This window comes from Lytechinus pictus, chromosome 2 (assembly GCF_037042905.1).
Source record: "Lytechinus pictus isolate F3 Inbred chromosome 2, Lp3.0, whole genome shotgun sequence".
NCBI lineage: Eukaryota > Metazoa > Echinodermata > Echinoidea > Temnopleuroida > Toxopneustidae > Lytechinus > Lytechinus pictus.
Window position 1 is genome coordinate 16,739,288 of NC_087246.1, and position 26,417 is coordinate 16,765,704.

General features: G+C 33.3%; 1 protein-coding gene across 3 annotated transcripts in view; it reads right to left on the reverse strand.

The window, feature by feature from the left end:
- Nucleotides 1–847: 847 nt before the first annotated feature.
- The window catches only part of LOC129254691 (plexin domain-containing protein 2-like), a 33,704-nt gene continuing 8,134 nt past the window's right edge, over nucleotides 848–26,417 (reverse strand). For 2 of the 3 annotated variants that reach the window (XM_054893198.2, XM_064111290.1), the window contains 14 exons: nucleotides 25,073–25,214; nucleotides 23,495–23,642; nucleotides 22,054–22,178; nucleotides 17,584–17,715; nucleotides 16,276–16,345; nucleotides 15,332–15,454; nucleotides 14,730–14,848; nucleotides 14,162–14,255; nucleotides 12,337–12,432; nucleotides 10,879–11,024; nucleotides 8,131–8,233; nucleotides 7,607–7,702; nucleotides 6,815–7,005; nucleotides 848–6,214 (listed from right to left, as the gene is read on the reverse strand). In XM_054893198.2, coding sequence (XP_054749173.2) covers nucleotides 6,119–6,214; nucleotides 6,815–7,005; nucleotides 7,607–7,702; nucleotides 8,131–8,233; nucleotides 10,879–11,024; nucleotides 12,337–12,432; nucleotides 14,162–14,255; nucleotides 14,730–14,848; nucleotides 15,332–15,454; nucleotides 16,276–16,345; nucleotides 17,584–17,715; nucleotides 22,054–22,178; nucleotides 23,495–23,585 — 1,482 coding nt within the window. In that variant the 5' untranslated portion in view covers nucleotides 23,586–23,642; nucleotides 25,073–25,214 and the 3' untranslated portion in view covers nucleotides 848–6,118. Of the gene's footprint in view, nucleotides 6,215–6,814; nucleotides 7,006–7,606; nucleotides 7,703–8,130; nucleotides 8,234–10,878; nucleotides 11,025–12,336; nucleotides 12,433–14,161; nucleotides 14,256–14,729; nucleotides 14,849–15,331; nucleotides 15,455–16,275; nucleotides 16,346–17,583; nucleotides 17,716–22,053; nucleotides 22,179–23,494; nucleotides 23,643–25,072; nucleotides 25,215–25,467; nucleotides 25,533–26,417 lie in introns of those variants that run through there. The other variant, XM_064111283.1, reaches the window with a different exon arrangement.

Genomic DNA, 26,417 nt, shown 5'->3' on the forward strand with positions numbered 1-26,417 from the left:
TTTTCTCTCCCTCTCTAACTCCTCTTCTCTCTCCCTCTCTTCACCTCTCTCTCCCTCTCTAACTCCTCTTCCTCCCCCACCTCTCTTTCCCTCCCCTTCCTCTCTCCACATCACTCACTCCCTCTTCACACCCCCTCCTCCCCTTCCCCCTCTCCTCACACTTTATTTAACTCCACCTTGTCTTAAAGGAGAATGAAACCCTTGAAACCAGCTGAATCAATATCAAAGAGAAAAATCAAAGAAACATATTGTTGAAAGTTTGAGGAAGATTGAATGAATAATAAGAAAGTTATGAGCCTTTGAATATTGAGATCACTAGTGCCATGTAGATCCTCCCATCGGCAATGCGACCAAGATCTGTGATGTCACACACGTGCAACTCCCTCATTACTTTAGTACTTATTTCACTTATATTCTCACTTTTATAGAGTCTATCACAAGGTGAGGTGTTCTCTTTATGAGATGACAAGTACAGAGGTTTCACAACATTATATCATTGATGAATCATTTGTCATATGATTACAATGAGCAAAAAGAGATGTTTTGGGGTATATTTTCAGAGTCCAAATGGGAGAGTTGTACGTGTGTGACATCACAGATCTTGGTCGCATTGCCAATGGGAGGATCTCCATAGCATTAGTGATCTCGACATTCAAATGCTCATAACTCTTTTATTGCTAGTCCTATTTTACTCAAACTTTTGTTGATCTTATTCTTTGATTTTTCTGCTTTCACAAAAGCTAACTTGCTCCAAGAGTTTCATTCTCCTTTAACTAAATTCACTTCTCTTTTTCTACCCTTCAATCATCCTGCGTGACTGTTTACAAAAAGGGAAACACAACCAGTATACAATTACATTTGTATTTCAATGAAAAAGAAACTTAAAATATTCCATCTGTGCTTTGCATATACATGAAGAATGTATCAAAGTGCACAAAGCATTAATATCTGCATATACTTTATGTATATATAAACATATTTATATATTCCTTGCAGGTAAAGTATTCTCTGTTATAAAAACAAAAACAGACAATTTCATAACAAAGTTCAAAAGAAACACATTTCTAATCTTCTTCCTGTATCACCAGTATTACGTTTTAGTTGTAGGTAAAGCATAAATCTGAAGGAACCTAATTAAAATTTATCAATGCCATCCACCCCTCACCCCAAAAATACTTTGCTAAAACTTGCAGATTAAATGCAGTTATAATTTCAGGAAATGCCAATTAAATTTATCTTTTTATGCAAACAATGAACATAACTTCATGAAAAGACGGATGGACCTACCTGACAATACATGTGAATTTTGGGAATACATTTTTGTATATATACAAAACATTTGTATTTATTTTATATACATATGTTCAAATTAAAGGATACTATTTAGAAGCATACAATTACAGATTTTCATTCATAAATTCCTCATTTCTTAAGTTGATTATTTTAATACCCAACTGCAAGGCCGAACTTAATCAGCCCCTTTACATAATAGTAATATTCTGCATTTAAATTAAATACACAAGGTGTAAAAAACAGAGAAATTATGGAAAGACTTGGCTTAACACTACATTTAAAAATCATAGGGGTTCACAGTGGCAAGCACTGCTTAGAATTTGATTTAATCAAGGTCTCTAAATTTAGGTAATTTTAAGAAACAAACCTTGACACTGACCACAAAAAGTTCACAAAGAGCAATGATAAGTCTTAATCAATCTCTATGATCTAATGTGAATAACCCAAGCCCAATAATAATAATAATAAACTTATTTATGGGCTGTGAGAGACCACAAATAAGAGCAGCAAAAAGCTGAAATCGGAAAAGCTCTGATACTGTAAAGATTAAATTCACAAGAAGGCCAAAAATAAGCTGAAGAATCCCTCCCCCCCCCCCTCCAAAAAAAAGCTTCAACTCTCACATCCCTGTAATTAGCCTCATGAATACAATTTTCTTAAAGTGACTGGTTATATTGCTTGCTTTTGCACTCTGAAATATGCCATCAATCACATACAATGTGAGAATACTTGAATTCATAAAAAAAAAAAAAATAAGTAATTGGGTAGAGCAGCAGATATCAAATTTGCAAGGTATCAAAGTTTATAGTCAATCATACCTCCCTTTTTCAAGAACTTTTCTCGCAAAAAAAATCCTTTTGACCTTGTCTACATTAATGGTATGCTGAAATTAAAGAGTTAAGACATGGAACACAATGAATTGAATAAAACACTTTGTTATGGTCTTGAAATCTTTGAAATAAATAAAGATTCAGCTGGCTATTTTAACACAGGCATACAATTACAAAATAAAAATTATTTCACTTTATAAAACAAGCAGACCATGAATATGAATCGTATTTTAGTTGACCATATTTGCGGTATCAATTAAAATGCTAAGATTCAAAATTAACTTAAAATCAAACCATATCTAAGATATGAAACATCCATAAACTAACAAAATAAACTTAATTTATATATTTCCAACAGTTTTTTGTTTGTTTTGTTTTTGTAATGGAATTTCACTTCCTATCAACATTTACTTGCTAACAATTACATGATATTACATGTATACATGACTTCATTTACAAATAATTTTTAAAAACCCTGAATTCCAGAATACAATAGTTTTCCAATATAAAACTTATTACTAGGAAGCCTGCAACGTTTATCACGGTAACCATTCATAACTGATTGGTTCCAATTCAAAACACACACAGTAAACCGTAATGTTGCGAAAATACCAGAAAAACCATACTTTACAACATTGCACAAATGTACCATTATGATGGTAATATTTAGTTCCAAAATATACACATTGGGATGAAAGAGAGAGTAGATATGGGGTATGTTTTTAGCAAATATATGAAAAATAAGGTAAACATTTAATTATTAGTAAACGTGTACGTGTGACTCTTTGTTCTCTGAGCATATTAGCAACTCATTACCCTAGATATAGTCATGCTTGGCCTGCCTAATCAAGATATACTCTTGACTCTATGTAGAGCTGTGTAGCCAGTAGACCTTAATAATACTCAATACAGAACAAAACTACCTCAATTAATTATAACAACCTTAAAGATAAAATTGATTTTTGGTCTCTAATTAGCATTGTGCAGGAAACCATCTCAATTATTGAGAAAGGGTGGTTAGAATGCACCTAAGAACAGGTGTTTGCCGAAAAGCTAAGGAATCAAGTCTTAAGACAGTCACATGCACTGCTCATAGATAAGCATTTATGGGACTACCATATTTTCTGTTTCAGCTGGACTATTTTTCAGGATATTCTACAGCAATATCATGAATAGAATTTGACAGCTCACAATGATTTTTCCCCATCTTTACCACATCTTTTGATTATCTTTAAACTAAGGAACCTTTTTACACAAGGGTAGAGAGCGGTACATTATGTATCAAACTATGCCACAAAGCATAAGCAACACATTACATTACAATGAATCAAAATACATGCACTTATTTCTTATTTTTAGTCTGGCATCCTGAAAATGCTTCTTCAACTTAAACTATTAGGATTGGTAAATTTTCTCCCAGAATGCATATATACTGCTAAATTTAAGCTAAATGAGATATTTTATCTATGCACATAGATTCCATACAATTTCGCATAACCATTTATGATGAATAGGAAACTGCTGATGAAGTAATTGATGTGGTAAGCAGAATGATTTACAAAGGAAATGTTGACAGTACATAGGGCAAAGAAATTGAGAATTTGAGCGTCAATATAAAATGGCAATTTATATCAATATTCAATATTTATGGAAATAATCCATCAATAATTGGTTTTAAATCATTCACTTCATGAAAATAATAACCTGCCAATATGTACAAATAAATATGAATGATTTTTAATTTTCATTGCAATCAAATTAACGAGTTTCACTAAGGATTACCAAGTGGGTCCATGTTGACACAATTTTATTACAAAGTGTCAATTGTTGAGAGTATTCATTAAAAAAACCAACAATGTTCAACACAATATAAATAGAGATAACAGAAGATTCTGAGCAGATATCAAAAGAAAATAACTTCAGAGGGTACTAAATTTAAAATGCAGTCTAACAACCAAAAGTAAAAGAATACACTATAAGTGTTAAACATACCTAAGACAATTAAAAGCTGTTGGAATAAACTGAAGATCAACTATCTAGAAAACTTATTGCAAACATGTAAACTGTTATTCCCCCTCTCCCTTTGGGCTGGTTCTAATTTAAGGGGAGTTGTTTCTTTCTTTCTTTTTTCGAGCACTGGTACCCAAAGCACACACACTAATCTACATGATATCTCATTAAAAATATGTCATAGAAAAAGACACCCTGCATGAGGATTCAATTTTTCTCCAATTAAGAGATAAATTAATTTGACCAAATCAACCACAAACACACCAATAACAAGGATGTAAAAGGTAACAATCCAAATGATAATCTCATTTTCCTGATCTACAAAGGGTGATTCCAGAGTATGTATATGTACATCTTTCTTACCCCCCTATTGATGGAACCTTCCAAAGTATTCATTCCCACTTTGTGTTTGGTGTAAGATTCAGATTATCATGACTTGATTCATGACAAAGTAACAATGGAGAAAAACGGGAGCCAGACATTAAAAAGGATGATTATTTAATTGAATTGCCCTATAGTAAACAAGGTTGTTGTTTTTCACATTTTCATGGCTCAACATGAACATGAAAATTACTTTTTCACCTTACAAAATAGCTTCCATATTGAATATGTTCTTTTATCAAAGTCCTCCTATGCCTCCAATTATAGAATAATAAAATAGTTCCTATCATTTTAATTTGAATCTATTATCAATTATTCAATTAATACTTTGACAATCAACCAGTTGACACTCAATTCTGAAATTCACATTTGTTCAGAGACCAAATGATTCCAGTATGCAATGGTTAACCCATTGACTACCGAGGTCTGAAATTCTCATAAGCATTGTACAAGGATTGTATGATTATGTTGACTACTGAATTGTAAAATTCACATAGGCTTTGTACATGGGGGAACACAAGGTTCCAGTTACAAATGGGTTAAGAAATGCCAAAACAATACACCGAGGACAAAGATAAAAGGATGATACAGAAGTTAAGGTATTAATCTGATTAGAAATCTATGCACACCAACGGCTGTGACACAAAACTTAGCGATTGATCATACGCTTGATTGTACACTGTGTTTGATAAATCAATCATTGAAAAAAAAAAAAAAGATTTCTACCAACATTTTAAAGCTTTGTGTTATGGTCACATGGTGAAAATGAATCATTTCAGAATAGCAGCGCATCAAAAAAATTGTTGCAGTTACTTATTAAACCAAAGTTCTATCAAAATGTAATATTCTGACTGGTTGAAAGCCAATTGTGTTTGAGTTGCACTCTTTCCACAACGGTCCCTAGATCGACCAAAAAGGATATCACATCAGTCACACTTTGATGTAATATCAATATAAACAATGAATAAGAGTAACTATAATTCATGAATACAAGGGCAGCATTAGACAGATTCATTTATTTTGGGACAAAAAATGACAATGTGATTTAAGACCTCTAACTTACATTTCTGCTTATCCAAGGTTTATGGTACACATATATATAGAGGTTTGGTGTATCAATTTGTTATTATGCCAACGTCACTAAAATTACATAGCAAAATTCACTTTTCTATAATAGAAATTAGAATTAATCAACTGATTAAAAATAGACTAGTTCACTGACATAAACGATTTTCCCCAAGTGCTTACAGGTGTATTCTACTAAGACGTGTGATGAATATGGATAGGAATCAATCTGTAAAAATTACTTATTGCTATGTCAGATAGACCCTAAGAAAGCTTTAAGGTTGTCAAATTAACCTTGTTTAAAAAACATGGATTTGAAATATATATATATCATGTCAGTAAGCAAGTCAATTTCATATAATTAATAAATCATATAACAAATCTGATGGCAAACCCAGAGTGTACAAAAATATCCCCATTCATGCAAAGGGTGCAGGCTGAAAGGCAAGCAATTCTTTGAGGTATGTTGATCGTATCATCTCAGTTTCTATGACATATTTTCATTAAAGAGATACCTCTGTAAAAATACAAAATGTTGTTCATATAATGATATCAACTTCGTCATTGTCATCTGGTTTATGGTAATGGTATCCTACACCATTCTCTTCTTTCTTCCTCAAACGAAACTTGGTGATCTGTGGAACAAAAGAGAGGCCATAGTGTGGTTAAGAATAATAAAGTCACTACATGTTTGTATATTCATTAGTTCAATATAACATCTAGTCCATATCACATAGTATCATCAATGATTTCACCCCCCCCCCCCCTAAAAAAAAAAAATCATAACATGATTAAAGATAAAATTTTGTTTGGTTATGAATTTGAATACTAGTTATGGAGGTAACTGTTTCACAGTGACAAAAAATGATATTTATAATGCACCTATGAGCATCGGAATCTCCAACATGAAAACAAATAACACTCACATATACTAGAAGATAAGCACACAGATAAGTAAGCATGCCACTACACAAAAATTGTCAGCCTGACAGTTTCAGCTCTTGTTTCTTATACTTTAATATGAGGGCATTGGAAGAGCAATCCTTTGCATCAGATCAATTTTTATGATAATCTTCCTAAATATCATTCAAAGATACTTTTTCTTTCTTTTGATAGCTAACTATGATTATTTTCCACCACTTCTGTTTATCTTTAAAGGACCAGATCAGGAGTTTTGCACAAACTGGTTGCCAATGTGCATTATTCTTTAAATTGCTCTTTAGAAAGTGACCTACCTCAATAAGGAAGAGTCCTGAGTTAGAGTTGGGGTTGCGGTATGCATAAACTAGCCAGCCAACCAAGATTAGAACTAGAACACCAATGACGACCGACCCAACGATAGTCCCGATCCTCAGCGCTAAGGTGGTATCATCTTTAGACTCACCCTCTCTGCCCATCTGATTACCCTTACCATCTCTTGGTACATCTACAAAAAGGCAATAGTGAGAATTATAAACTGCATAGTCAGATCTCTGATTGGTTGCATTTGTAACTACACTACTGGCTGCATGCAATATAGCAATTAATAAAGACTGGGTATGGTCATACTTGATATGAAATTCAAGAATGCAAAAAAAAATTGCAATGGCTTCTCGTATATCCATTTGTTTTGTTAATTCCCTATATTTATAAAGTCCCCCCCCCCCCTCCATGTACAATTCCACAGGAGGGATGCAGAATATAGATACTTGAATATAAGAATATATAAATCGCCTTATTGCTATAACATAAGGCCCCTTTACTTTATTTCGAAGCTCAGTGGCTTGACGTCTGAAAAATTTAACATTACACATTGATGATACCTTTTGCAGCAAGACCCTCTCAAGTTTGTTTATGTTTTCATACTCCTAAATGTCACAAACTGTGGTTATGCAACAAAAAAAGCAGTAACACTGCCCTTCTTTTCACTGATCTTGTATATCATGTTATTGCTCTCTATAAACAGTTATTGAGCCGATGCATGGAATGTGCAACACTAGTCTGTAATGATGTACAGTATCATTATTTAACTTTAATATTTCACTTACATCTTTCACATCGCCTTCCTGTGTAGAGTGTAGGGCAAATACATTCCCCATAGCGACAAGCCCCGCCATTGAAGCAACTGATACCTTCTGAGCAGTCTGTAATGTAAATGAAAATCAATTTTACAACTCTTGCTTTTGATAGATCTAAATTAGATGAAACAACATTAATAAATGTACATGTGTTTTCAAACTGGGTATTAAAATTGCATAAATGAGATATGATTATTACATGTGGGGATCATACCTAGTTGCATGAAGTCAGTTCATAAGTACAGAAAAAGAACCAACATGGTCCCATTTCACAAAACGTGTTACAATAACAAATTTGCAATAACAGTTAAGCTACTGAAACCCTTTAATCTGATTGGCTGATAGTGAATTTGTGATAGAAATTGTACCTTTGTTATTATTACAAGTCTTGATGAAATGGACCCAGGTCTGTGTAGAAAGCTTATAGGAATTACAGAAAGCAGTGGTCAAAAGGCCAATGATAATAGACAGTATTCTAGTAATTGAGATTATACCTGTGTAGATGGAAGGATGTTTTCCCATGGTAGACTGAGGGGCTCTGGTTGTCGGTCTTATCGTAGGTAGAGGGCAGTTGTATGGAACATCAGCAATATTAATCTGGAGGGAAAGAACGAATGAATAATCAATCAATCCATCTAACATCCAATGGTTATCTAACAACAATAATCATTCTGCTGTTATACGAGCACTTAAGGACGTTCCACAGTTATGATTGTGCGCATTATGATCTGCGCATAGTTTACACTCTGCGCGCTGACGTCACAATGGATGAACAGGTGATTAATTAGCTCTGGGTATGAGCTGATTTTTCTCATCATCTGCACTCTCACTGCAGATCCGATGCATTATCTTATGAAGCTAAAAAATTGAATTATTCCATGGACCATTTTAAAAAACATCTCTACAATTTCAAAATACTTTACTCTGCAGTGCTGCCAAGAATCACGAATAAGTCCCCGAGTTTGAATAAATGGTAGAGTGGTTTTGTTTTTTTCTTCACATAGATACAAAGCATTCGGCACATTTTTGGTGTTTTAAAAAGCACATTTGCTCTAATAAAAATGCTGATAGTTTAAAAACAAGCACATGAACCCCCATTTTTTTATGTTTGTACCTCTTAGGTATACCTTCCTCTACAACTTTGCAAATTTTGGTGAAAATGACATGGATTTTGAATAAAGTGCAGCATTTATTGTACTTTTGTAGTATGTTATTGAAATTTCACATTTTTTTAGATTGGGTTTTTGTTATCTTTTACGCCATTTTAAGAACTGACAGTGCTGTTAGACTTAAAACTGCAAACAAATAGCACTATAAATATATTCTCCATTCTAACGATACAATTATTAACTCTCTTGCGAAATTTGATGAATTTTTCATGTATTTTGACTGAGTAATAGAGGTTTAAGCTCATTGTAGTAATCTTGCGAGGTCTAAAAATGCCAAATTCTTTTGAATGCGCAATTCTTAACAACATTAATTTGGGTGAACTTTGAAGCTCTATAGCAAAAAATCAAGCACATGGACCTATGTTAATTTTTGCATATTTCGAATATTAAGGTTCTAAAGTATCTATGTGCAAAGTTTGGTGAAAATGACATGGATTTCACTTTAACTGTGGAACGTCCTTAAGACATTGGAACAATGTCTCTAAAGGCCACCGCACACCTTACGATCCGATTTTGGAACAAATCGCATTTTGCTCATTTTCTGAAGATGTGAATGGAACATATCATTTTATTTGAGGTTAAAATTAATTGAAAGAATAATATTATAACCATTTTGAAAGATTGCAAGCATTTATTTTGGAGTAAAGGCCAAATTAGTTTCAAATCGTAGCCAATCGTACGACTGCTATGACATCATTACGACTAGATATTAAAGAAGGATGATAGCATAGTCACAGATTTGATCATAGGTATTCGTACGATGATTTAGAACATTACACAGTAAGATATTCCAAGTCTCAATATTAGCATCAAATTCTACTACATTTTATTCTGAAATCGGGTCGCAGACCAGTCGTAAGGTGTACGGTCGCCTTAAAAGCTTTACTTCTAATAGGAAATTCCCATGGTAATCAGATTCTGATAAAAACTATATACCTGCAGACCTGCCAACCTCTGGGAATGAAAAACTGTATTCTGTGATAAAAAAAACTGTATTTTTCCCAAAAAAGTGTATTTCATAATAAAATGCTTGGCGCACTCGCTCATCGCGACGCTCAAGCTGCATGCAAGCTAAAATGCGCACTGCTCTTGCAGATGAAAAAAAAAACATTAAAACATGTGTATATCTTCACCCTGGTTTGAACAAAATGATTGAAAAAAAAACAAGTTACCTGAAATTACATTGATCTAATAACCATATTTGTGCACGTTTTATGAAATAGAGACATATAGAGATTATTTTTCTCAATAAATTACGATTTAGCTAAAAAAAATAATAATAAAAATAAAAATTATTTTATTTTTTATTTTTTTTACAAAAAACATATTTTTTCAAAGAAAAAACGTACTAAATACGGCTAAAACGTACTGGTTGGCAGGTCTGTACCTGGCTTTCATAATGCACATAATCAACTCCAATCGCACATTAATCATCAAATTGAGATGTATGATATGGCTTTCATGATGCACATCATCATCTCCCATTGTACATGAATCATAAATTTGGGATGGATGGTAAAAACTATATACATGGCTTTCGTGATGCACATCGTCAACTCCCATCGTACAGAAATCATCAATTTGGGATGGATGGCAAAAACTATATACATGGCTTTCGTGATGCACATCGTCAACTCTTATCGTACAGAAATCATCAATTTGGGATGGATGGCAAAAACTATATACATGGCTTTCGTGATGCACATCGTCAACTCCCATCGAACAGAAGTCATCAATTTGGGATGGATGGCAAAAACTATATACATGGCTTTCGTGATGCACATCGTCAACTCCCATCGAACAGAAGTCATCAATTTGGGATGGATGGCAAAAACTATATACATGGCTTTCGTGATGCACATCATCAACTCCCATCGTACAGAAATCATCATGTTGGGATGGATGGCAAAAACTATATACATGGCTTTCGTGATGCACATCATTAACTCCCATCGAACAGAAATCATCAATTTGGGATGGATGGCAAAAAGTATATATATGACTTTCATAATACACAGCATTAAATTCTGTTGTACCTTTCTGGTTTGGGGGTATATGGTAAAAAATACCTACATCTTTATCACACTGTGCACTAATCCATGACTGCCTTTGTCTATCCAGACCATCATCTGAACAACGTTTAGCAGTAGAGCACCAGGAACAGTTGAAGTAGATCTTACTGTTGGCACAAGACTCACAATCCTTGTGTAGGTTACATGCTATATTAAAGCAAATAATAATTATCATTGTGAATTCATATTGTGCCATTTCTATATGGTTATACACAACTGCGCAATAAAACACATAGCAAGTAGAACCATAAAACATGACATTTAACAAGATAAACAGATAGCATGAAGTCTTTGCTATAAAAGGAGAATCAGGATTGCCTACATACAGATTTTAATTGATTTCAAGATACATTACTTTCAAATGATTTCAAGAATTTTTATCCTAAATGTGATATATTTTAAACATAATCATCAAGAGCTTTACAATGAAGAAAATAACTTATCACATATAAAGTATAAATATGACCTAAATTATTATAAATAAATTTAAGCATTTACATCATAATAGAGATTTAAAGCGATTTCATTGTAATGATGAATCTGGTTTTGTTGTAATTTGGAGATTAAGCTGGATTCACAAGCACCTCATCAGTTATAGGCATAGAGCCAATAGAGATGGGATATTGAAGGGGACTTTAGGGTACTTAACCCTAAATTCCTCATAGCTGATCAAATTCTTTTGGAAACCTTAATATCAGGAAAGTGATATTTTAGATTATGCACAAGTCATTTTACTGTACCTTGAGTTTTTGCCCAACAATTATAGGGAACATTTTAACCCAATGACCTACAGTGAGCGGTAATAATTGCTTTCACATTGTAAAGGAGGCCTACTGGTATGCCATACTACCATGTTTTTACAATATAACAGTAGGGATGCCAACTTCGTAGAAAGCAGTGTGATTTTCTGATGTCAAAGAAGGCTTTAACCCAAAAGACATTCATTTTCCCCCCAATGGAAGTCAATTTTGAGATTACCACAAAGTGTAACAGTTGACATCTTCAAAACAGGAATATGTCACCTACATAATTTTTCCTGAATGGCAAGGATTGAACTGACAACAAAGTCAAAATTACTTCAATGGAAATATTATGAAAAACAACAGTCACTGACTTTATTTACATAAATGAATCCATCAATCCAAATATGAAATTCAGGGTTTGATTTTATTTGAGAAAAAAGGGGAATTCAAGTAAACTTTATGAATATTGAACCATTTTTTTAAAATTAAATTTACATACAAAGAGGAGTACCTAACTCATGTTCAATTCACTACGCAGCATTTCCTGGTTTAGCTATGTTTTACTGTTGCAGAGCAAGGCATTGCCTATCAGACATCATGAAGTTTTTTATGTAGTTGTATTTGTGTTTCAACACCAACTTGCACAATTCAGGAAAATAAGCAGTTTTACAATATACTCCTTTCCAAGCTCAAAATATAAACACAAGGGAACTTACTCGGAAGTGGAGTAATTGTGACAGCTGTAGCATTGTTCACGTACGTTGTATCCAAAGCTACTCTATGGTATTCATAAATGGTCCTCTTCTTGATCCCTATAAAATAACACAAATTAAACAACACACATATATTCAGGACTTAATGGTTTTCTGCACGTAATTTGTGATTGTTGTGAACCATCACAAAACATTGTATTTCAACGTAAAAGACTGGAGGACCTAACCCCCCCCCCCAAAAAAAAAAAATAAATAAATAAATAAATAAATACACAAATACATAAATAAATAATAATTCAAAAAATAAAAAATTGCAATAAATCAGTAAGATTATTATTTTTTGCAGCAGCATTTCAAGACTTTCTCTAGTCTCGCACACCCTTTGAGATCAATAGCTACTATAGCTTATATCAGTGGCGGACGCAGACCGACATCATACAATGAAAGTATCCGGCCCATGCATAAACATAATAGGGCCGCTTTTGTCCCAAGACAATTGGGCCGGAGAATGCATTTAATTCGGATATCTTGGATCCGCGCTTGGCTTATATGGTTCTAAAGTTACACATAATTTCAAACATGTACATCAAGACACAAAATTGCTCCAGAATGTGATATTGTGAGCAAATCCAATAGCTAATTTCAATGAATATATATGATTTTTTTTTGCCACTTCTTAACATAAAATATTGGTTACAATGCTAAATATGATGAGAAAAAATGTTGCAGATAATTTTCATATATTGAAAAAAAGAAAAATATAGCAACTGAAAATCAAATGAAATACATTTTGAGAGTACTATTTAAAGTAAGTTTGTTGAGAATATGGAAAGGTATGTAAACTAAAAATCAAGCTTAAATTAGCATAAAACTAAGGAAAGTACATTGTTTTGGGGAAGTATTAGTTTAAAGATTCTGGAGATTATGTGGTTGATAGCTTGGTGTAATAGAGGCAAATCAGCCAAGCATAAGTGCATAACACCACAAATTCACAAAATGTAATTAAAACAAGGATATCAAAGTATAGAACAGTAAAATCCATCAAAATAGGATATGAAGTAAGAAAGATGCAACATTCTGAAGCTTTTCACAGTTCTAGGACAATGACGATGAAAAGGGACACCAAAATAGTGGGAAGCATGTGTTAAATATCTCAAAACCTTGTGTTTATAGAGTTGTGCCCTTATGCATATCAAGCACTGAACTGTAATTAATCCAATCAACATGATCAATGATAATTGTATATTTGACATCCAATACTGACAGAGTAGAGTAGGAGAGAAGATCTAGTTTCAGTCTCATACCCAATGCGAATGCACAAAACTAACATAATGACTCTTAATTAGCAAGCAGAGGAAGATTGACTTCAGTTTTCCATATCATCATGCATTTTCTAATACTATAACTTGGTATTAATTAATAATGATAATACCAGCAACTGTGGTTGAATACAAATGCTGTTGTACTTTGCAAAGAAGTCAAAGATATTATAAGGACTTTGAGCTCAATAGTAATTAGATTTTGGTGCTGTTATCATAATCTGGAATAACAAGCGTTAGAATTTTCTTGTAGTTTGTGTTTGTTTGCTGTTCTTGTTAATTATTGTTGTATTTTCAGTGATTTCATTGGTTTCCTTCCCTTGAGTAAAATGCCACTCTAAACAGGACAGCATGAACAGGACCGCCCCCCCCCCAAAGTAAAGACCCCAAGATAGCAAAATTTCTTTGACTTGAAAACACTTTGTTTTCCATAGTTGACAGTTTTTGTTGATGAGGACCTATTTTGACAAAAGTGAACCAACTAAAAACAGACTTGGAATGCAACTTACACTGGCTAAGCTTCTGATCAATGTAGAAGGCATCTGCAATACCCGTCTTCATAGGGTGAGCTTCATCAGAGATGTTCGCAATAGGGATGGGAATCTGTTTAACAACCAAAAAGGATCAGCATGTTACTACCATTATTGAAAGCATTATTTCATTCGGAATAGACCGACATATAAAGAACAAAATAAAAGCAATAGGATAAGGAGAGTCAAATGTGGATGCCAAGAAAGGTAAAAGGGTTAACTATTGAAATAACTACATGTATAACCCGCAGGTCATCCTTTACCATCCATGTACCTTTACATACATGTAAACAACATAAAAATAATGATAAAACACTATTTGAATAGATAAAAATCATGAGAGAGTTAGAATTAAACATAGTTAAAAATTGAAAAAGAAAAGAAAAATCGGTTATTTTTCTTATTTGTGTACAAAACCAATGGAAGATGAAAATTATAAAATGGTGACTATTTTCATTGAAATTGATGTGCTTAATCAATTCAGAGTTAATTTTGGTTGTTGAATGGCATGTAAAGATTCTAGAATAAAAAAAAAGAGTCTACTGACCTTCTTGTATGCAAATGTGATTTCTCCATTGTCCCTTAGTGTACTTTGGAAAGAAAAGAGACCTGCTAGAGGGTTGTCTCCAAGCTGGATATTAGTCCATTCAGAAATGAACATGGAACCTAGGGATGAAAGGAAATTACATCAAGGTTCACTTCCAATGGCATGATAAAAATAATCTTTCCAACAAAACAAAAACAGCAATTTGTGCTAATTATTTTTTAACTTAATAGGTATTACAAGATTTTTTGTACAAGTGACCACATATTATTATAAGGTGATTCCTTTCTTCTTCTTTATCTTCACCTCCTGTTTATTCTTACAACCATTTATTCTTCTTTCTCTCCTTTTTAGTTCCTCAATAATCCCTCTCCTTTCCTTGGTTTTGTTCCAAATTTCTTCCATTTCGTTTTTTATTTTCATTTCATTCACTTTCCATCTTTCCTTTATCCTTATCATTCTCTCATTCTAGAGGTTCCATGACATTTGCTCCATTGACAATTGTTCTTTTGTAAATTCCATGCACTAATGGAATGATCAACTTCAACCCTAGCACTATACCCTATCCTAAGCCTAACCCTAAATCTGTTCTTCTACATACTCACCATTTGAGAAGTACTTTATAGAGCAGTTAACCGAGGATGCAGGGTCAAAATTTGCCATGAGAGGGGCTATGTATTGTGTCGCTGCAAGGTATCGATGAACATACGAACCCAAGTACATAAAACCTGCATAAAGATTGAAATTGAAAAGAAAAATAAAAGTACAAATATCCATGAGAGGGGCAATGTATTGCGTCGCTGCTATGTATTGATAAACATACAATCCTAGGTACAACCCACAAAGATTCAAGAAAGAGACAAATGAATACTGTACAAATATTCCTGGGCCCTGTCTTTATACAAAGACTTGTGACAGATTCAAACTCAATCTCAAATTGAAATTGATCTAGCTTCCTTTATCTCAACTATACAATTTGAAATCAATCCCAATTTGAGTTTGATTTTTCATCTTTCAATACTCTTTGTAACATGAAATTGTGGAGGGTTCTGAGACAAATTTGCTCATATATACGGAAGACCCTTAAGAAGCCAAGATAACTTAGGACACTTTTCATGGAATAAAGGCAGAAAGTATTTGTGGATGTACCTGGGTCCCGTAACACAAAGGTTAGCAATTGATCGTATGCTTGAATTTCACGACTGATTGTACATTGTAGTCAATGGAATCAATCGCAGAAAAACGTTCTACGATCATTGCTGAGCTTCGTGTTACGGGCCCTGATTATCCATAAGTGCTGAACACCAGGATACTTGGACAAAAAAAGTTGTAAAGCAGGAACACTGCCAACAAGAAAAAGCTTCTGAGAGAATTCCAAACTCAATCTCATAAGGCAATTAGTATTTCTATATTCTAAGAAAAAAAAAAGTTTTTGTTTCAGTAGACGTTCAGATATTCTGAGATGCCTTCTCAAACAAACATCTAAGTAAGGTTTATACAATATTTTATAACTGTACGTATATCACAGAAAAAAGTATGTATGGCTTACCCCCTGTTGTCAGGAACAACTCTGTCACGTTGTGTCCATAGTATGGAAACTCAAACTCTAATGGCAGTTTCTGTATATAGGATATAATTTATAAATCAAATAAATTATCAACAATTTGATGTAATATATCATATCCAGGGTTAGAGCGTATGGAGTATTTGTGAAAAGTCTGCAAGCAGAGACTCAGACACAAACACAAAAGTATTTTCTAGCTTTAAATGCTTCATGAACAGACAATAGGTACCAAAAAGTCATTTTGTGGGTGGTATCTGAATTTCAAAGAAAAATATTATTTCTATGAAGTTAATTTTCTGACCTGTAATAATTCACCTCAATGAAGAAAATGATCGAGGAATAACAAAGTTCTATTTGTTTTGAAGGAGTGCTTGCATTTTCTGAAAACAAATTTGTCTTTACTGGCTATTTGCTGTAGTATCATATGTATTGGGAGAAAAATAATTATGCATGGCTGATTATCGACAAAGAGAATGGTGTTTGAACATTCACACTCTGGTTGTTTTTTGTGGTATTAAAACAATCCTGTAGTGAAGTCGTCTGTTTCATAAAATCATGGAAATGCATGCATTAGTTCATGCAGATAATGCTTTCCTATTCCTAGATCATTAAATAAGGTGCCATATTGAAGAGCAGGAAACAAACTTTCTTAATTATGATTTTCTCTTTGAAATCCATATACTGTACCTCCAACCAAATGACTTTATCTCTCTTCAAATTCTTTTTATTCACTTTCCATTGTCTGTGACGTATGTGTGAATAAAATACACTCAAATTAAACAAGCATTGATTTTTACAATTAGGTATAATTCAATCATAATCATACTTAGTTATGATCAAACATTTATTCTTGGTTTTTTATTTTTTTGTGGGATGCACTATATGTTTTACTTTTTATCTTATTTTTTCAATCAAAACAGGATATGGCGAGGATGTTTTTATGAGATGGTACAGGAAATACAAGGCCGTATGAAAGCGAAAATAACCTTGATCATGAGTATAGAAATATGCCCAATCTATGAATTGTATACATGTACGTTAAGGATGTAATCATACTAATAATGTTCTTGTTTACATTGCATCATGATATGTCTCTTCCAAAGGAATTAGATATTATGACCCCAGTTTAGCCCGGCAGCCTTTAACAGCATGAGAGCATTTAAAGGAATGAATAATACCAGGTTGTACAGGTATATGCAAGAAACATGTATTTTCTATGATGCAACATTGTTCGCACCAGCACATAGTAAAAACATGTGTGGGAGTAGCCTCTGAGGATTAAATAAAACTTACCGCTGCTAATCTTGGGTTGGTCGATAAGTTTGGATGTTTCTTTGCTTTCAGCTGCGTCAGATCAACCCAGTAACGACTGCCCTCATTATTAACACCCGAGTGATACGTCACCTGGTAGTAATTATGATTATCCTGTTGAAAGCGGAATGAGGGGTGCATGGTTAATTATGTGGTAATGGTGGGTGTACAGTGAATACACATGGCAATCTCATTTACAAAAAGGATTCAGGTTTAAGATAAACTTGATTCATGCCAGTGATATCAAATCATGGAATAAGTGTTACTTGTTTACAACATAAAAAAATGAAGGATTAAAGAAAAAACGACAACTTTTTATTAGTCAAATGAGACAGGTCGCTATACCCTGACTGTACATGTAAAACAATTCATATTGAGATTAGCTGTGAGCACTGCATGTACTACTGTATGCCTTTTGAAAGGGAAAATCCCATGGTACAAGATATACATGAAAGTGAATCTAAAGTTAAAATCCGGTTTTGATTCCATGAACAGGGTTGGCTGGATTTGATCACCTCACAATCGCAGCAATCGCCCTTACCCCCTCTCTCCAGATACATGTATTAAAATAAAGGAGATAACTGGGCTTGATCATTATGATATATTAAAAAAAATTGTTCCATTTTTCCGCAAACACGGATTTTGAGAAAAAATGCGCAAGGAAGCATACTATAGGCCTAAACATGTCAAAAGTAATAAACAATCAAAATTGATATGCTTTAAAGTACTAGAAATATCACCCACCCTTTTAACTGAAAATATAGAGATGATTTTGCTTTTGAAAGAATGGACAAGCGTGCAGTAAAATCATTGTTGAAATAAGGAATAACATTAAAGAGCTTAAAATGGTCAAAATTCACAGAGGCTGGGAGGTAAACTACAGCCTTCAGGTCACCACTATACAAAATTGATGTAGGCCCTACATGCATTAATTAAAATCACAAAAGTATATAGATGGGGTCAACCAGGCCAGATCTCCTTCCAAAGATAATTCAGTGCAATATCATGTTTCAACGTGGAATAGCTTGGGAATTGATCTCAGTCACGGCGATTGCTGTTGGATGCCAAGCTAGGCTATTTTTGTAACCTGATCATTATATCATGCGATGATTCCTTGAGCCAAGTTTAATCACTGGTATTTTATATTTCCTGTTTTTGAAATACTGTTATTAAGTAAAATGAACTCTTATCCAAACTGTTTATCAACTTCCTTGCACTATCCATGTCATGACACAGAAATGCACATAATGATCTATCATTTTAATAACATTATTTTTATAAAACATCTTGGTATCAATCTCATTTTCATTTTTGTGAATCTCTATTATTTGTTTTTGTTCTTGTTACTGCTGTAGTTATTTCTAATCCTATTGTTCAAGTTCTTTTTCTAAATCTAATTTTTGTTCATATCTTGCATCTCTCTTGTCTACTGTCTCTACTCTCTTCACTTGTCTTTTGTTGTATATATCTTCGAACCCCTTCTCCTGTTTCTGTTATCTTGCATTCTCTCTCTTGTACCTTGTCTGCTGTAGTTTGTCTACTTTCTCCAGTTTCCACTTTTGTCTCTTATCTCCTTTTTTTTCTTTTCAACCCTCTCTTGTATCACCTTTTGTCTAATTATTTTCTCCTTTTTTTTTAATTATCTCTAGTCCCTGTTCTTATTCTGTTCTTGTTATTATTTTGTTCTTCTCCCTCTTGGTTTTTATGGGGGGGGGGGGGAATTAGCTTCTTTTCCGTTCTTTGTATTGTTTTTGGTTGTTCTTTTCTTATGCTTGCATTTGTTCCATTACTTTTTATCATCATTCTGCTTCACCCGTTACATCCCCCTTTCACCTTCTCTAAAACAAAGAATCAAGCAACAACACTTCCTGACATTAAAAAAATAAGTTTCCTTCAGATCACTTAACCCTATGAGTGGATACATTACGCACACACACACACACCCTTGAAGGTGAGTCAGAGGATTTGCAGACGTAAAAGATCCAAATCAATTTATGACGTTAATGTGATAATTTGGTTTGATGTCTGACATGGGGACAGGAAGAGCCTAAAGAGGGGGAGGGAGGAAGGTGCAAGAGGCCATGTAATCTACATTGCCTACACTGTGTATATTGTGCTTGTTACAGTACATCAACTACAGTACAAAAACATTGTGATGTACATGTACAAGCACAGCCGCATACCTTGCCGTACTTCTAGGTACCAAAATTCATTCCTACCTCAAGCAGTGAAGATAATCAATGATCTGAAACTTGTTTAATTTCATTTCTACCATGTATCTTTTGTTGATAAACAGTACTTTCCCATTTTCTCTCTCCTCATTTCTGTCTTTCTATTTTTTCTTTCTTCTTTTTCCTTCAGTCTTCTGTTATTCTTTCTTTTCTCTCTCCTCTCTTGGAATTCTCTGACCCCTCCTCCTTGCTTCTCCCCCTTTCTCTTTCTTCTCTCTCCTTTCTCCCCTCTTCTCCTTCCTCTCTCTCCCCTTTCCTCCCTCTCTTTCTCTTTTCATTTCTCTTTCTATTTCTTTCTCTTTTTCCCTCTCTCACTTCCCTTCCTCTTTTTTAAATAATACTAATAATAATATGTTCATTTATATAGCGCTTTTACAACATATAATCGTTTCACAGTGCTTTACACAATGATGGAATAGACAATTCCATTTTTTCTTTCTTTCCTTTTTTTAACTGCTTCTTTTTCTGTTTCTGCCTTTCCTCTCCTATTTTTCTTTTAGGAATTATTTGTTGTACTGTTTCAGGTTTGAATTTATATGGTTTGCACACATTTAATACTTGCAATTAATCTCCTCATGTGCAATATCAACAGAGTGCTTGGACTTCTTGCATGACTGGTGATAATATATTTGTCGATTTCCAGGGAGTCTATATCCTCATCTCTATTTTTCCTTTTTTTGTGCTCGCTTCAATTACTACTTAACTTACATTTTTAATAGTGACCATTATGTTCTCTTTCCAGTTTCCACCTCTTGCTTTCCCTTTTCTTTTGTATTATCCCTGTTTCTTTCCCTTTTCTCATCCTTTTCATCTCCTCTCTCCTCTTTCTTCTTAATCTTTCACTCCCCCTATTATTCATTGGTGACACCTTGTGGTAATCATGTTATGGCTTTTGGCATGTTCTTATGATACATTTCTTTTTCATCTGTATGAATCTGTATTGTATTTAAATATTTATTCATAATGTTTACTTTATATTTTGTTATGTTTCTATTTGTACATGTAAACAGTCACACATTTCAGTCTTTGACTGCTTGTGATTGTATTTATTGCAATAAAATCCAATATACACAGTATGATGTTCAACCTTTTGTATTGAACTACCAAGAGCCAAAATGAACCAAATTGAACTATAATGTACATAAACAAGACATTGTGAATATTCACATGTTGTCATACCTGAAAATATAAAGTTTACATAATTTATACAACCTACATGTTTAGTACATGTAAGCAAAATTGAACTCATAATGGAATGAAAATAGGCATAGGGAAATATTGTCCTACGGGAGAATCCTAAAAGCTTTAATACTTTTAAGCTCTTGGAGAATGAGATATGATGTTGCATGTGTATTACATTACCAAAGAGGAAAGAGTGGGAATATAATACACAAACTTCGGTCAAATTGATCAATAATCTAATGCACGCAGGCCTAGAGACATTTTCAGACCTTAATTCATGTGTAATACCAAGGATGAATTTTTACAATACAAGCTGACCAACCCTTAATCTCCATTTTACTTGTATCATTGCACACACGTGACTCTACCATATGCGAGGAATCCCTGCCCAAGAAAATTAGTTTAAGGATTTTGCCTATATCATACCTAAGAAAAAAAGAGACTGATAATAATTATTCCTCTCTCCTCCAGCACACAAATAAATGTTGTTCTTTTTTTTTTTTGCCATAGGGTTAAGGTTGTGAGAGAGTTTATTGGTTCTGTACAAAGTAAGGATTATGATTAAGTGCAGCTTTTAAATTGGTGCAATTGTCATGGAATCCTTTAAAGATAAATGAAAGCGGTTACAAGTAGTAAACACTGATTCTTGAGAAAATCTGTGAAACCAGGATTAACTGTCACCATACAATCCTAGATCTTAATCTCGCAGTTACATAAACTTAATTTTGTAAAATCATGAAATCTATGCTGAAAAACAATCACACTGAAGATCGCCAACACAGATAAGCATACATGTATGACATGTGGGACAGTGTGTTATTATTGTGTGGAAAAAATACCCCTAATTTTGGTGAAATATCATACTTATTTTGCATTTCTCAGCAACTAAACAATATCTTCCTGAATCCTTTGGCACATACTTGTTTTATTCATATATACAGACACTTGGGTGGTCAGATTATTGGATTCTGAACGAACTCAATTGGAAATTTGGCATTTATCTGTGTCTTCAAACAAGTGTTCCTGATTGTGCACTTACCACTTTGGTGATATTTTCTGTAACTGGAGTATTGTCTACTGCTTGCCTGACACTCCGATGTACATGATTTTCTCTGAATTCAGGGTTGTATATCAAGTCTTCTGCTTCTAAATATAGGTTGTATTCTACAGAAGGGAAGACAGGAGGGGTCATTGGAAGTAGACAGTATCAATGAAATATCATAAAAGAAAGATGATGTAGAACATGTACAATAACAAATTAAAAAGTAATATGACAAAATGCATACAATTCACTATATCACCTGAATAATTTATAGAAAAGTAGGTACAGAAAATTATATTTAGAAAAGGAAAAGGTTTACAACTGGTAAAGAAAAATGAATAATTTAGTATTAAATATGTCTTCACCAATATGTTTTGTTTATTACACAGTGTAATTATGAGATTTTTCATATGTTATTGCCACTCAAGTCGTGACTGGTATAAGACATCATTTACATGTATACTTTATTACAACTTATGACAGATAGGCAAAAAGGCAACCAGTAACATGTCATCCAATGTCAAAAATGAATAATTTAGTATTAAATTTGTCTTCACCAATGTTTTGTTCATTACACAGTGTAATTAATGAGATTTTTCATGTGTTGTTGTGATTGGTATAAGACATCATTTATACTTTATTACCACTTATGACAGATAGGCAAAAAAGGCAACCAGTAACATGTCATCCAATGTTTATTACATCAAGTTTTACAATCCTCGTTCACAGCATTCTGTGCTGCATTATACACATTTTTCATTGAAACATATTATACATTACAATGGAATAATGGCGCATATGCATCATGCGACATTGATTGATGACAAATTGCTTCAAATACTATTATTCTTAGGGCTAGGTCATAATGGGGTTTTTTTTTATCGGTAACTGCCCATGATTTCTCCTCAAAAATAAGTGGACCGCTATAAGATTAAATACCGAAAAATCCAGTTTTACCAAAGACTATATTAATATAAACTACTTTTAAGAGCTATATTTCCTTGTGTAAATCTATATATCAAGACTTTCATATGATACAAAACCTTTAGGTTTCAATGAACCAAGAAGAGCTTTACAAATTATAGTACCGAGCAGGATTTCTCAATTTTCTTGCTTGAATTCATCCGCCCGTAACATTACAATCCCGATTTGTGGGTACTGCCATTTTTTTGTTCAGTTTGCAACATACCCCACTGCGATTCTGCAGCGGGGCAATTCAAAGTGTTTAAAGTCACAGATAGACTGAACAGCATGAACAGCATGGCTGCACCCTTATACATGATACAAAACATGAAATTACAATTTTATACAAAACATGAAATTACAATTTCAAATGTTAATGATTGATGAACAAATTTGGGAATCTTTTCACTTAACCATATATATATTCAATGAAAAGTGAAGTAATAGAACATTCTACTTTTCTACTTTTGCTCACCTGTTAATGAATGACACTCTTTGCACAATAAAACAATAAGGCATGCTAAAATCAGCATCCATGATGATGATGATGATGATGTGGTTGCCATGGTAACAGCTTACTTTACACACTGGTTTCTGACTAACCCTCACACATCAACAAAAATCTGCAGAGTAAAAAAATATATAGGAAGGGAAGAAGTGGAACAAACAAGTGTAAATGTGAATAAATTCAAATTATCATGCAGTGCTCCAATCTTGCAATCACAAAGATGACACATTCATGGAGATTGCACTTGGGGACTAAAAATAGAAAGTATACTGTAGGCCTACATGTCCCACACTTCATACAATACAATGTATACCAAGAAATTTGATAATAAGTCAACATGTAAATGTCAAATATCCTACAGGCATTTAGGTACTACATGTAGTATAGTTCAGTCATCTAACCTTCATCAGGAGGACCTTAAATTTGAAAGAAACTTTATTACCAAGAGGGGATATAAGGTAGAACATATTTTTCTCCACCTGACATTGTCTGTTTCATGTCCTATATGAGGAAATGTGGCATGCCTTTACTAATTTTTGTTAACTGTTGACTTCAATGTTAATCGTCATACATAAATGTAAATTTTTGTTTACGTATTACAGAATGGATGGGCATAATGGGCAGAGAAATTACGGTCTGAATGTTGCTCATTGCGAATTCTATCTACGAGATAAAGAAGTGAAAATGTGACAACTGATTTTTGCACACAACAGTGAATGGTGTCCTAAAGTTATAGAATGTGTTGGTAATATTCCAAGGATTTAATTAACTCTTTGAAGCTACCTTCCAGCTGACTGATATCATCACTCAAAAGGTTATTTTAAGACTATTTCAGACAATCATTTTTTTCCATCATAAACCTCATTAATGGAACTTGATTTAAGGTACATACATTTGTGTTCTTAAGATAGCAAATTGAAATGACTGTGTATAAATGAAGTTTAAATAGCTCAATACACATCACATTTCAGTGCTTGTTTTATTGGTAATGTACATCACATGTACATGTAATGTACCTCTGAAGTTACTTGCAGAAAATGCAAAACCATCAAATTAAAAATGCTACAGGAAAGGAACTTAAAATCCCAATTTGAATTGTGTCTTGGGAACAACATTGTTAACATATTAAACAATGGCTGAAAACCCCTACTTTTCCAAGGAAAGTTTTATTTTTTATTCACCTTCTTTTTCTAATCATTTAAAACTTTTAGTATCATATAGACACACTTGAATCTGCAGTATTATGCAGAGAACATGTTTTCCTTGAAACAAAACAATACATACATTTTTCATAAAACCTACAACATTTTGGAGCAAACTACCTTCAATTTCATGCAACATTACCTCACCTGACCTATTCAATAAGTATATGAAACATACCGATATAAAATCTTCACTTGCTAATTAATGCCATAAGCATTGGCTTGTATCCCATGACAGGTCCTTTTATTCAAGTCTTTTTTTTTTACATATCAAAGCAAAAATGTGAAAGGCTGGCATCTCAAATTTGCAATTTCTGACAGAAAGAAAAAGTGTAGTACTCACATGATTGGTGCGACTCCAGAAAGCAGTGATTCTGTTCCGCATAAAAAAAGATGAAATGTTGCTTAGTCTCAACTCCAGATTCTCTATATTATTGTGGATAGCTTGTAAACAGCCCTCTGTGTTTGTTTTTATTCAGCTCTATCTGTTCAAAGGCAAACAAAAACAAATCCAATTTGTTCAATGTTTTGTTGGTTTGTGTAAAAACTATATGTAAAATCTACAAAAGCTGCAACTTCCATCTTGAAAACAAATTGCTACAGTCATAGATGGTACTGAAGCAAACCACATGAAATATACACATGTATTGTTCAATTGCATTCAAAATAAGATAAGGTAAGATATCCATTGGAAAGTATAATATAAGTGCAAATTTCATGTATTTTATTGTCCAGTACCTTGCAGCACCCATTCTAATTACAGAATTCAGAAATTTCCTCTGCTCACTGTATATAAAATTCCTGGTATGTAGCATAACAGATGTGAATCTTCTGTCTCAAGTTTATTTTATTCTGCACAGTACCAGCAAAATGTGGCTAAATTTAATCAAAAGGAATAATCAAAAGAAACTGAAAAGCACTTGTACATTATTGCAGGTACATGTACATGTATCACACTACATGTACTCCCACCACACACATCTAAGACTCATACTATTCATGATTTGTTAATCCCTCAATGACTGAAGTCATATTTGCTACATTAAATTTTCCAAACAATTATTTGAAGTCTTAGATTACCTTTTATACTTTGAATTGGCAACATTTACAGTATTTTCTGTTGGTGTTTCATTTTTCCATAACCTACATGTACATGTATTTAAAAATGAAATTTATAAAGGATGTCTGTAAATAAGATATTTTTCTCTTTTTCTTTGTTTCTGAATGTATGTAGTCTATTACTGGCAAAATTTTCACTTAAATGACTGATTTTATGATCAAAACTTCCTCCTTTTTGTTATTTCATTTCTTTCCTTGTGATTTTCTTTGAAAATATACTTTCCTATAATTTTCCTTAAAAAAAATAATAGGTCGACAGTCACAATGTCTACATTTTGTTTGGTCTCATCCCACATGATCTAACCCTAGTTTGTCTACTAACCATGATTCAGTCTAATTGCCATATTAAGCCCATTTACCATTGTATCTTATTTCCAGTGATATTACCCATTTTATCTAATATATACTTGGTCTATCACCACTTAATCTAAATGGCTAGATTAACTGTTTATGCCATGCAGGTTGATGTCACAATAAAGTGAACAAGTGAGTAATCAGCTACAAGGTATCAGCTGATTTTCCCAAACTCTAACATCAAATCTTGATGTGTTATTTTACGAAGCTGTTCT